Source organism: Stegostoma tigrinum, chromosome 24 (genome assembly GCF_030684315.1).
Source record: "Stegostoma tigrinum isolate sSteTig4 chromosome 24, sSteTig4.hap1, whole genome shotgun sequence".
Classification (NCBI taxonomy): domain Eukaryota; kingdom Metazoa; phylum Chordata; class Chondrichthyes; order Orectolobiformes; family Stegostomatidae; genus Stegostoma; species Stegostoma tigrinum.
Window position 1 is genome coordinate 44,245,606 of NC_081377.1, and position 14,281 is coordinate 44,259,886.

The 14,281-nt window shown below is 41.1% G+C and overlaps 1 protein-coding gene across 8 annotated transcripts in view; it reads right to left on the reverse strand.

The window, feature by feature from the left end:
* Positions 1 to 14,281, reverse strand: part of LOC125464943 (proto-oncogene tyrosine-protein kinase Yrk-like) — a 310,765-nt gene that overhangs the window by 17,961 nt on the left and 278,523 nt on the right. For all 8 annotated transcript variants that reach the window (XM_048557895.2, XM_048557894.2, XM_048557893.2 and 5 more), the window contains one exon: positions 10,982 to 11,161. In XM_048557895.2, the coding sequence (XP_048413852.1) occupies positions 10,982 to 11,161 (180 nt within the window). The remainder of the gene's footprint in view (positions 1 to 10,981; positions 11,162 to 14,281) is intronic.

A 14,281-nucleotide genomic window follows, 5' to 3' on the forward strand; every position in this document is an offset into this window, starting at 1 on the left:
GTTCTGTAAGATTGTGCCTGTTCCATTTTGTGCACCTTGATCTGATTTTATCCTTTATTCACTTATAGATTTATTTATTAAAAGCACCCTCATAACGAGTTGCTTGTATGATATTCCAATGACAATTTTAAAAATTAATAATGCCAGTTCTATCAGATATTCTTGTCTTGATTTGAAGTGTCTTCCCACATTAGAGAGGATCACCTTTTCTACAACAGAATGGATTTGAACAATTCATTATTAATGGCTTTTTACAATATGGGTCATGTTTGTCATGCAGCAATAGATATTTATCTTTAACTGCAACATATATAAAATATATATTATAGAATCACACATCTTGCATGTATTCTTTATCCTGTTTACATGTTTATACTAATTATAAGTGTTGTATCAGGTCTCCAAGTTTATGATTGACGTACCAGCCTGATTTTACAACCGGAATTTATGAATCAGTTCTGATTGTGAAATTACAAGAAAAACACAATAAAATCCAGAACATTAAATAGAACACAGCACATTGTAATTTCAACAGATTTAATGCACTATACGAGATCAGGAAAGAAGATAGTTGCAGAGGAAAAGTTTTCAATAGTTTCCAGGTGATTGAATATTAGGTGTGTGGGTGTATAGTGCAGCAAATGATTTTTTAGTCACGTTTGTGGGATGAAAAATCAGGGGCTGAGCCTTACTTTTTTTCACTAAGTTCAAGATACATTGAGTCTCTTTTGGGGTGTTTTCCACTGTAAGGCTTCAATTTATTAAAAGGAAAAAACAGGGCAGATAAAGACAAACTAGTTCCACTGGTTTCGGATTCAAGAACTAGGGACAGAGTCTGAGAATTCGGGAGAAATGTTAGGAAGCACTTCCACACATTGTTATGAACAAGATCAAACCTCTTTCAAATATATCAAGAGGTAGCCTAGAGCCCAGCTTTTACCTTATTTAAAGGTGAGTATAACATGCTGTAATCCAGGTATAATTCGATTGGTCACACTACTCAGCTTTAGGTTAAACACGCTTTACTCTTACCTCTGGTTAAAATACAAACAAAAGAAAGAAGATGCTAAAATTGGAGGTGTAGTGGACAGCAAAGAGACTTACCTCAGAGTACAACCTGATCTGATGGGCCAACTGGCCGAGGAGTGGCAGATGAAGTTTAATTTAGATAAATGTGAGGTGCTGCATTTTGGAATCAGGGCAGGACTTATACACTTAATGTTTTCATGTTCTTATGTGGGTTTTTAGGGGCTGGAACATCTCAGTTGCCAATGCATGTGGACATGAGGTGTATGTTGCTGAAGCTCTGAGATGCTGGTGCTGAAATAACTCTACAGAGGCCAATATTCTATCACCAAGTCACCCTTTATTTACACATGAACAGTCCTTAACTTTAGTCCTTCCTTTTCAGAGCCATCTCCCAGAGCAAACAGGATGTCTGACAGTCCTGTTCTTATCTGTCAGCCAGGGCTTCCTGATTGGACTAGGTTAATGGCCCCAATCAGGGAACTCACATCCTATGAGATCAACCTGGCTGACTTTGTTACAATCACCAATGCTCCCCGGTGTCCAACATGAAACTCCTCTACAGCATGCAGCTTACTGGCATTACTGCCTATTCGGTTAGGGGCCCATTTCTCGGTGATGACATTGGTTGGCTCATTTGGTGAGATGGGAAGCGGAATATTAATGAGGTAAACAGGATGTTAACAGGGTATTCAACAAGTAATAATGCCCCTGAAGTGGCTGCTTGAGAAAACCATAAAAGATAGAGTGAGATTGGGATGGGTCTCACTGAGTGCCATTTCTGCCAGACACCTCGCAGTAGCCCAATCTCACAGAGTCCTGTGTGATTCTGTCCCACAGCTTTGTCAACACAAGCTGCAGAATTTCATTCCTTAGAACTATATTTTTCACGTGATTGGGTAACTTCAAAAACAAAATGCAAATTTGCATTTATGTAGCACTTTTCACAACCACGGTACATTTCAAAGTGCCCTACAGCCAACTGTTGAACTGTGGAATTAAACTTTCCATGCCCCTCACCAAGTTTTTTAGGCTGGGGCTAAGGAGTGGGGAAGGGCCGAGTGTGTGAAATCGGAGTATATGCTCAGCCCACCCCCTTCCCAATGGATCCCTGAATGTGGAACATGGGAAAGCATTGAAATTAGTAGCTTGCCCATCACCAGGTCAATAAATAATCAAAGTTTCATAAAGCTCACTGCAAGTTTGGTTGACCCCTACCTTTTAACGTCATAGAGAATGACAGCACAGAAAAATACCCTCTGGCCCATCATGTCCGTACCAATCAATGACCATTGACCACACCCATCCCATAACAATCACAGATTTTTCTGGGAATTGAACCTAAGACCTCTCTATCTTTTATGGTTTTCTCAAGCAGCCACTTCAGGGGCATTATTACATGGTGAATGCCCTGTTAACGTCCCAATTTGCCTCATTGATATTCAGCTTCCCATCTCACCAAATGAGCCAACCGATGTCATCACCGAGAACCTTATACAACATTAAACAAGAAACTTACCCTAGACCAACAAGCCAAACACACATCATTTTTTTTTTCTGAAGAGTCCTGACCCGAAACATCAAGCCTTCCTGCTCCTCTGATGCTGCTTGGCCTGCTGTGTTCATCCAGCTCCACACCGTGTTATCACACATCATCATATGGTTGCTATGGGAGCCAAGTGGGAATGGGCTCCATTTTGTGTTGTGAAAAGGTTTCAGACAATGGGATGATGTGGGAGGGTTACTATCTTTGGGGTGCCTATTGCACATCAGAGGCATCCTATCCCCATCCAGGGATAGTCCCATACCCCAACTTCCTTCCTACTCGCTAGCTCCCCTAAACCCATCCAACTGCATTCCCACCCCATTCCTTTATCCCCAAGATAGTCAAAACCACCCTGCCCAATACCTCATGACTTATCTATTATTCCTGGCTGCCTTCCCCAGGAGCCGGCCTGTGGTATTGGCAGTGTCTACCATCAGGGTGTTGGTAGTGTTGGGGTTGATAGCACTGCAAGACAGTAAGATTAGCCAGCAGATTCTGAGGGCAGGACCTCCTCTGCTTCCTCTGCCCTTCTTAATGCCTGCACTATATTATTGACTACAAGATGTAGGAGCAGAAGCAGGCCATTTAGCCCACTGAGCCTTCTTCACCATTCAATGAGACCATGGCTGTTATGATTATCCTCAATTCCCCGTTCCTGTGTTTTCCACAATGACCCTTGATTCCCTTACTGATTAAAAATCTGTCTGGCTCAGACTTCAGTATACTTATTGATCCATCCTTGACAGCCCTCTTTGATAAAGAATTCCACACATTCACTGTCCTCTGAGAGAAAACAACTCTTTCTTCTCTCTGTCTTCAATGGGATTCTCCCACAAGCGGGAATAATATCTCTGCACTTACCTTGTCAAGCTCATTAAGAATGTGAGATAACACGGTGTGGAGCTGGTTGAACACAGCAGGCCAAGCAGCATCAGAGGAGCAGGCAAGCTGACGTTTGGGTCTCATTAAGAGTGTATATGTTTCAACCAGGTCATTCTCCTGTATGGTACAGGCTGAGATGTGGGGTGGACCTCTCTATTGTCAGTCAGTTATGGGGCAGGCACTGTAAAATCCAGCTTGTTGTATCGCAGAAGGCTCAGCGACTCGTTTGTGCACAGCAAGGTCCCACAAATGGCAATGGGTGGCCACACGATCTGAAAATGGTGACTGAGTGATAAAGACTGGCCAGGGGATTACCTGCCTGCTTTTCTTCAAACCAGCATTACGGCCCAGGGATGTTCACATGTTGGGGGCGGGGGAGCTGAGGGTGGGGGTGTGAGCAGATGTTGACAGTGCCTCAGTTTAAGATCCCCACCACAAAATGGGACCTCAACACTGCGGCTCTATATTCAGATGTTACTGTTGATATAACTCCTGGCGATAGCATTCCTTGGGCACAATCAGTCTCCCACTTTTCATTCTCCATCCTGCTCTGTTCCTCCATCCACTGGAGTTGAGAGAAAGGAACGTAGGTGGGTTGCATAAGGAATGGTTGAGTTGATATGGAAAAATGGTCCAATCTTACAGCCCAGGAGGCCATTCAGCCAATGGTGCTGTTGCTGGCACTTTGAAAGGTCTGTCCAATCAGTTCCATTCCCTTGTTATTTCCCACATGGCTGTGTAAATTGTTTTCCTTCATGTATTTATTTAACTCCCCATTGGAGGTTACCAGTGAATCTGTTTGTACCCTTTATACAGTGTGTTCCAGTTCATAACAATTTATCGTGCAAGAAAAAATGTGCATTGCCCTCTGTTTTATTTTACCCAATTATCATAAATGTCTCCCATTCTACCCAGACACCGAAAGATAGAATGATCCATGGATCTATTTATTTAAAGCATTTTTCATCCTGTGCCAGTCAGAATAAACCAATTCTAAAGATAAATGCACAGACAGTTCTGTATTTTGCTTCCGTGTACAATATTTTATGCATAGTAAACTAAATATCTCTGTTTGCACTGCAACATCTCTATTAGAGCAGAAATGAATCATTTGAAAAATTGAAAACTCTTACTTAACCAGACGACTCACAGTCTATTTCTAACTATAATTTCTTTCTGGAGAAATTACTTAAGTTTTCTTTAACCTAATACAGCTTTCAAAGTTAGGGTGTACCTAATACCTTTGTCTGGCATCAATTCTGGAGGAAAGTATTTGGTTTGCTCAAGAATCATTTTAGATACAATCAGGTTGCAAATGGTTCAGAGTCCTACAACTGATTAAAATAGGGATGTTTCTCCTTCCAATATCTCAGAATATTTTAGTGGATACAATTGCAAATTGCTTTCATTGCAGTAGAGGTAATTTAAAAGCCAGAGACATGACTTCAAATCCCACCAACGTAGCTGACTAGTTATCATTAATTCAATAAATCTGGAAATTGATAGCGTTGCCGGTTATGGTGACCATATGATGAGTGGAGAATCAAAACCACCCTTTGGGTTTAAGAATGTTGATGAGAGGACAAAACACTGTTGTCTGATTTGTTTTGGTTTGTCACGTCATACAGCACGGAAACAGATCCTTCAGTTCAACCAGTCCATGCTGAACATCATCCTAAACTAAATATCTCTGTTTGCACTGCAACACCTCTATTAGAGCAGAAATGAATCATTTGAAAAATTGAAAACTCTTACTTAACCAGACGACTCACAGTCTATTTCTAACTATAATTTCTTTCTGGAGAAATTGCTTAAGTTTTCTTTAACCTAATACAGCTTTCAAAGTTAGGGTGTACCTAATACCTTTGTCTGGCATCAATTCTGGAGAAAAGTATTTGCCTGCTCCTGGCGCATATCCCTCCAAGCATTTTCTATTCATGGACTTATCCAAATATCTTTTAAACATTGTAGCTGTACCCATGTCCACCACTTTCTCGAGAAGTTCATTCCACACATGAACCACTCTCAGTGTTAAAAAGTTGCCTCACATGTCTTTAAATCTTTCTCCTCTTACCTTAAATATGTGTCCCCTAGCCTTGAAATCCCCCAGCCTAGGGTAAAGGTACTTCTCCTTCACCTTATCTATACCCCTCATTATTTTATTCACCTCTACACAGTCACCTCTCATCCAACTATGCACCAGTGAATCCAGATCCACAGCGACATAAAACTGCACCCCCTGAAATTAAGGCCTTCAATCATGTGACAACTTCTCCAAGGTAATTAGAGATGGATAAAACATTACATCCCATAGAATAAATAGAAAAAAATAGCAGGTAAATATTCTTCATAGATTATAGAATCCAGTACTGGATAGGAACCATGTGCTTTTTATTTATTTTACAGGTGCCATGGAACATATATTGAAGGAAAGGTAACCTTAGTTCCCAACAGTCTTAATGGTTGCAACAAAAACAAAGTTGCTGAAAAAGCTCAGCAAGTCTGACAGCATCTGTGAAGGAGAAAACAGAGTTAATGTTTCGGGTCCAGTGACCCTACCTCAGAACAGTTCTGAGGAAGGGTCACCGGACCCGAAACGTTAACTCTGTTTTCTCCTTCACAGATGCTGTCAGACATAGAACATAGAACATTACAGCACAGTACAGGCCCTTCGGCCCTCGATGTTGTGCCAACCTGTCATACCGATCTGAAGCCCATCTAACCTACACTATTCCATGTACATCCATATGCTTGTCCAATGATGACTTAAATGTACCTAAAGTTGGTGAATCTACTACCGTTGCAGGCAAAGCGTTCCATTCCCTTACTACTCTCCGAGTAGAGAAACTACCTCTGACATCTGTCCTATATCTTTCACCCCTCAATTTAAAGCTATGCCCCCTCGTGCTCGCCGTCACCATCCCAGGAAATAGGCTCTCCCTATCCAACCTATCTAACCCTCTGATTATTTTATCTGTTTCAATTAAGTCACCTCTCAACCTTCTTCTCTCTAATGAAAACAGCCTCAAGTCCCTCAGCCTTTCCTCGTAAGATCTTCCCTCCATACCAGGCAACATCCTAGTAAGCCTCCTCTGCACCCTTTCCAAAGCTTCCACATCCTTCTTATAATGCGGTGACCAGAACTGTACACAATACTCCAAGTGGGGCCGCACCAGAGTTTTGTACAGCTTCACCATAGCCTCTTGGTTCTGGAACTTGATCCCTCTATTAATAAAAGCTAAAACACTGTACGCCTTCTTGACAGCCCTGTCAACCTGGGTGGCAACTTTCAAGTATAAAGACCTGCTGGGCTTTTCCAGCAACTTTGTTTTTGCTCCTGATTTCCAGCTTCCGCAGTTCTTTTGGTTCTTATTTAGGCTTAACGGTTGCTGTTGTAAATCCTACAACAAGATGAATGCCATTTGCACGAGTTAAAGTGTATCACTTCTACTGAAGCAGCATGAGCAGAGATTAGTTTTCCTGTGTTTGTTCCTCTTTAGCCCTGGTTATAATCTTGCATTGACTGACATTTCAACATTTCTACTCGGCCTATCATTTGTGAATCTAACATTCTCCACACCAAATTCCATAAGATTGAGTTGATGTACAACACAAACTTATTGCTGACTAAGAATTTTCCAGATATTAATATTTGAATAAATGTAACTGGGTCCTTCACTTGGTTGATATAGTTTTTTTCTATGAATGATCTACAAATAATAATTATGCATCTTTCTGAATTCTAAGTATTAGAACAATTATGCAATGGTTCCTAATGTTACTTCAGAGTCAACTACATTTCTTTGGGACAGGAATCATAAGTAGGCCAAACCTGGTAAGGACAGCAGATTTCCTACCCGAAAAGGACATGATTTGGGTTTTTACAACAAATGAAGGGTAATTTCATGGTCACTATCGCAGACAGTAGTTTAATATTCCAGAACTGTTCAATGAATCCAAAATGCCATCTGCCTTGTCAGATTTGAACGCGTACTCCCCATCCCAACTCCATCCATCCCAAAAACTCCCTCCCCCTCACTGCGGGGCACTTGGTCTGAGGATCTGGAGTGAGACGGTGGCCTGGGCCGGTGATGGCAAGACGGTGCTTTGGGATGGTGATGGTGAGATGGTGCTCTGTGTTGGTGATGGTGAGATGGTGGACCACCATCTCACCACAGACTCAAATTGCCTTTTCTGCCTCTCTGAAAAAACAGTCAGTGTTTAGTCCCATATATACCTTCATTTTGTTCACCACCCTGTAGTTTTCTCATCCTTTAGCACCTGTCTAACCAGATAATCAGCAGAAAATGCCTTTTCTGACACAGTGTCTCCCCATCCCAACAACTCCCTGAATTGAAGAATTTCCCTGTCACTTCCCTTTAGATCTTTTCCCAATGATTTTGAACCCATTGCCACTGGTTATTGAACCAGTCACTGAAGGAAATCATTTCTTTCCCCCCCATTTACTTATCTAATATGTCACATCATCCTGAAAAATTCATGAGGTCACCTCTTAATCATCTCTGTTCAAAGAAGTTGGGATGAAACAGTTCACCTTATATCTCTGTTTGAGGTGAGACCTGAAAGAATAGCATGTGAGTGTGTGTGTGTGTGTGTGTGTGTGTGAGAGACTCTGTCCATGAGTGTATGTGCATGTGAGAGAGAGTGTGTGTGTGTCAGTTGATTCATTTGTTTGTGCATCAGGGGCGTGGCCATGGACCTGGGTTCAATTTCACCCTCAGGCGACTGTCTGTGTGGAGTTTTCATATTCTCCCGGATACTATGGACAATTTAGCACAGCCAATCCACCTAACCTGCACATCTTTGGACTGTGGGAGGAAACCCGAGCACCCGGAGGAAACCCCTGCAGACACAGGGAGAATGTGCAAACTCCTCACAGAGGGTTGCCAAAGGATGGAATTGAACCCAGGTCCCTGGCACTGTGAGGCAGCAGTGCTAACCACTGAGCCACCATACCGCCCTTGATTGTACATTGTAAGTGGGGTATTATGGTCCAGTGGTAGTGTGTTAACTCTCAGTTCAAGGTGCACCACAGAACTCGATGGCAATGGAAACTGAATGAGAATGTTTTATTTGTTGTCTGTATAGAAAAAAAAGACCCTATGCAGACAACAAATAAAACGAACGTCGTCTACAAAATACCTTGCAAGAACTGTGACAAACACTACATTGGACAAACTGGCAGAAAGCTAGCCACCAGGATACATGAACATCAACTAGCCACAAAACGACATGACCCACTATCACTCATATCCTTACATACAGATGAGGAAGGACACCACTTTGATTGGGACAACACATCCATCCTAGGACAAGGCAAACAGAGACACGCATGAGAATTCCTAGAAGCATGGCATTCCAACTGGAACTCCATCAACAAACACATTGATTTGGAGCCAATCTACCATCCCCTGAGAAAAAGAACAGGAAATGACATCACCAATGCAGGAAATGACATCACCAACCCAAGGAAACCTAACCAGATAAATAGAAAGCTGGACATAACACCAGCGCTTCGTCGGAGGCTCACTGATGATGTTACCTAGAATGGTGATGAAACGTCTGAAAACGAACCTTCCAGCTCAGCGAGCAAACTCACATCCAGAACCTCAACCTGAGCTACAAATCTTCTCAAAACTCGCTAGATCAAACACCATTCTGTAAATCCCTCTGAGGCACATATGGCAGGCACTGTGAGTGTGAGAGTTTCCTGGTCAGCTGGATTTGTGTGGGAGCTGCAACACAACATCCTCCCAATGAATAAGGAATCCATGCAGAGGTTTCTTTCCCTGACCAACTGTCATCCTAAGTCCAAGGGGCCAACACACACATGCATGCACATGCACACACATACAGCTAAGACATGTGCATTCACATATACACACAAACAAAATACACATACACAACATACACATGCACTTGCAAACACACACAACATACCTGCGCACAAAACAGACACACACACATCGACATGCACATGTACATACAATCACATTCAATACACATAACACATATAGACACATCAAATGCACACACACACACACACACACACACACACACACACAGATACAGAGACCATGCTTACTGTTTCTCAGTTGAACAGAGCACTTGAAATTGCCTCAATACATCACATTTATACTTCAACAATTTTCATACGCAGTATGTAAGTCTAATTGAAGGTAAAGATTACAGGATTTGAAAAGATAAATCCAGTAGCTGCCTGAAGAGTTGCAAGCTAAATATTGTGATTTTAACATTCAAGTTATTATTGGGGAGTGCCTTGAGAGGCATGATGTCTGTGAAAATCAATGCATTACCAATACTGCAGCACATTTCCTAACTGTGTGAATCGACGTGATAATGTTCATTGAGAACGAAGATTAATCTGTTAGCGCAGTGAGTCAACTGTATAGGATGTTTCAGTGGTGAATAACAATTATATCCAGATCCAATTCAATGTTGCAATTCCTTGATACAAACAAAAATGCATTTTAAGGAAAGCATAATCATTACAAAGAGGTTCAACCTGATATAACTGACCAAAAATAAATCCCTACGAGTGTAGCAATGTAACTGTTGCTACTGAGTTCATATGTGCAGTAGAAGGTCATCACATTTCCCGTGATGTCTGTGACAGAAATGTCCCATTCATATCAATTATGGGAATTACATGGGGCATTGGCCCAGGGAGCAACTTGTAGCCTGTTCTGAGGAAGGATCATTGGATCTGAAACGTTAACTTTGATTTTTTTCTTCACAGATGCTGCCAAACCTGCTGAGCTTTTCCAGCGATTTCTGCTTTTGATCCTGATTTACAGCATCCGCAGTTATTTTGGTTTTTACAACTTGTAGCCTGTCTGATTTCAACCTGGTCCCCTGGATAAATCTGGTACTGATGCGTGTTGGGCCTGTAACCTAATGTTAACTGAGCCATCAGTGAGCAATGACTCAAGAAAGCCCTTGAGAGGTCCAATTGTTCTGGCATTTAGAGAGCAAGTGACTAAGTCAATTATAACTACATTTTATTTCCTTTGTTAGACAATGTGCCACTTGGTAAATATATATTTAACTTCATTCGGTGATAAAATCCTTTTGAAGAAAGACTGAGGATAACACTTGAACAAGACATTGTTCAGGATACCAGTCCTTGACACATTGAGGATGATCAATAATAAATTGGATGACTATCAGCTACTTCTCTACTCTTACTTATAGAAGTTAGTTAGTACATGATTTGTTCTTTCACTGTAATCCAGCCAAATGCTTTACTCTGCTGAATTCTGATTTCTTTCCATCATCAATGCACTGTGTGTGAGTTACTCGGCATATTGAAACACACACAAACCAGACAGAATCATTTGTCAATGAGACACTAACGTCTGTGATGTCGACTATTGATCTAACAGCAGGGACTGGATCTCAAAGAGCATTTCATGTATAATGATATATTTTAAATAGCTGATCAAATTGAAGATAAAAATGTGGCTGTTGGAAAGGTTACTTTACCTTGAGTCATGAATTCCGTGACAATGTAGATTGGTTCCTCAGAAACCACTGCGTAAAGCTGAACCAATTTGTCATGTCTCAGTCTCTTCATTATTTGGGCTTCCTCAAGAAATGCTTCAGGTGACATAGTGCCGGGTTTCAGAGTCTTCACTGCGACCTTTGTGGTACCATTCCACGATCCTACGGCCGGCCAGTGGAAAGAACATCAACAAAAGCAAATTATCGCAAGACAATGCTGACGTTAGACACAAAGTGAAACACTGGAGGGGAATGAGAACGTTAATGTGTGGGAATGATCTGCCATGCAGTGGCAACTAGAACGTGAAACTGGAAAAGCATTAACCCTCTCCTAATGAAAATACTTCTTATGTAATCCAATTTTAATCAGAGAGATTTCATTAATCTGATTAATTAAAGTTCTGAATTGAGAGCATGGGATATAATTTAAAATGCAAGTGCTCCTGTCTCTATTAAATTACCGGAGAGAAAAGGAAAAGTTTGGAAGCACATGGCCCAGTCAATTCTAATTTGCAGTTGGTTGGGCAGGATTAATATGTCCTTTAGTTTCCCTCCTTTGTTACCTCTAGACTTCACTTTAGAATGTTTTCCTCTCTTTCACTCAACAGCCTGAACCAGGTGCTATTCACCCTCGTCATCATGCTTGTTCTTCTACAAGAGTTCCTAGATAGATAACACCTTAATTTCAAAATTCTCATCCGCATTAACCCATAAAACATTGGAACAGGTGTAGGCCATTCAGCCCATCAATTCTGCTCTACCATTCAATGAGATTGTGGCTGCTCCAATAATCCATAACTCCAACATCCTGCCTTTTTCCTACATGCCTTGATTGCCTTATTAATTAAAAATCTGTCAATTTCAGCCCTGAATATACTTAATGACACAGCCTTGACATCCAGCTTGGTAAAGAATTTGACAGATTTACTACCCTCTGAGAGAAAAGAATCGTCCTCATCACAGTTTTAATTTGAGATTATGCCTTCTTGCCCTAGACTCACTCACGAAGGAAAACAGACTCTCCGAATCTACCCTGTCAAAGCCCCTTAAAAATCTTTTATGTTTCAACAGGGTCTCCTCTTATTGTTCTAAACTCTAATGAGTACAGGCCCAAACTACTCAATTTCTCCTCATAAGAAAATCTTTCCAAAGCTGGAGTCACCTGAGTGAACCTTCTGAAAACAAAAAAGCTGGAAATGACAGCAGATCAGGCTGCAGCCGTGGAGAGAGAGCAGACTAATGTTTTGTGTCTAGATGACTCGTCTCTGGCCTGCCTCCAATGACAGTTTATTTTTCTTTACATAAGGTGACCAAAGCTTTTTTCTGTGGACTCACCTCCCCCCATTCCCTGCAATCTCCTCATAACACTCAGATATCCGTATTCATCTAATTCCAGCCTCTTGAGAATCCTGACTGAGAAATCACTCCACCCCACTGGTTGTCATTCCTAGAGCTACCAAGGCTCTAACTGTTTTTCCCAATATGTGTGGGCTTTGGTTAGCCCAACTGACTGGCCAGCTGACTTATGACGCAGGGAGAGGCCAACAATGTGGGTCCAATTCTCACTTTGCCTAAAGTTACAATGTCACAACCTCTCCCCTCCCCCGAGCTGTGCTAACCCTCAGATTAAATCACACCAATCTTCTCTCTCCTTCTAATGAGGCAGCAGCCCCATAGTCCAGTGGCACTAGGGTGAATTTATCTTCATATGTGTCTGCCTCTCCTGAGACCCTCTCCTCCTTCTGAGATACTCCTCAAAATCTAACTTCAATCAAGATTTTGGTTATCGGTCCTAATACGGTTTTATGTAAAATTTTCACTTAAAAGTCCTGTGAAGCACATTGGTACCTTGAACTACAGTAAAGGTGCTGCTTTTGTGAATTTTTTTTGTTGTAGCTATTTAGAAGCTGATCACTTATGGCATTATGGCATTATATTAACACCAAGGATTTTTAATCAGAGCAGTTTGTTCTTGCTAAACTTGAAAGCCTGTAGCTGTTTTAGGTTTTTGTTTTAGTTTCTGCAATTACTTTTCTGAAAACTAATTTGTGGGAAAATTGCAAAGGCAAATCAATCCTGCTGTGTAAAAACTATTTATCCTTCCTGAGAAAGGTGTTATTATAAATATGAGTTGGAAGGAAATGAACTTCAAGGATTACAAAGATAAAAGGAAAATCCTTCTCCTGTTGAGGCATTCCTGGGATTAGGTTATAAATTGCATCTTTTATAAAAGAGAAGATTCTTTGCACAAGCTGTCATGTTGAGGTGATTGGAAACATATTTCATACAATAATCAAAGTAGGAGCAACTTCCACCATAGCTGACAAGGGTAAAAAAAACTTTTTATCTTATCAAAAGCGCTGTTGTTTTTTTCATATTAGTGTCATCTTTCAAAGTCACTACAAATCCAGAGGGACATTTTCTGTGGAAGTGCTATGGAATAAAAATGAGCTTTCCCTTCATCACGGGTAGAAGTCAGCACAGTTTAGGGAATGGATATTAAGATGCTCCTTATACTTAAACTCTTTGTCCAGGTCTTAGATAGCCTGCCTCAATATTTCCTTTTGTGGGTTGGGTGTCAAATTTTGCTTTGATAATTAGAGTGGTTCGGGATATTACCAGCGCTAGTGTTTATGCTATACACAGGCCTTCACACCCACTGGAAGCTGAGTGAGAACTAACTGATTTTAGTTTGAATTTTAACAGCCCACACATAAAACAAAATATTTATTTATCTCCAGAGAGTGTGCACCCCTTGATAATTTACAGGATGAATCTATTATTCGATGTGGTTTGGTCTTAAAACACATAGCTAGGGGAGGTGACAGCGTAGCAGTGTTATTGGGCCATTAATCTAGAGACACAGATCTGGATTAAAATTCCACCATGGCAGATGGTTGAATTTAAATTCAGTAAGAAATCTGGAATTAAGAGACTAATGATGGCCATGAATTCATTGTCAATTGTGGGAAAAATGCATCTGGTTCACTAATGTCTTTTGGGGAAGAAACCTGCATCCTTATCCTAGTCTGGTCAGCATGCAACTCGAGATCTTTTCTGATGAAGGGTCTAGGCCCAAAACGTCAGCTTTTGTGCTCTTAAGTTGCTGCTTGGCCTGCTGTGTTCATCCAGCTCCACACTTTGTTATCTCAGGTTCTCCAGCATCTGCAGTTCCCATTATCTCTGATACAATTTTAACCCCACAGCAGTATAGTTAGTTTTTAGCAGCTCTCTGGGAAATAAGGGATGCAGAATAAATTTTAGAAAATCAGTTTGTATGAA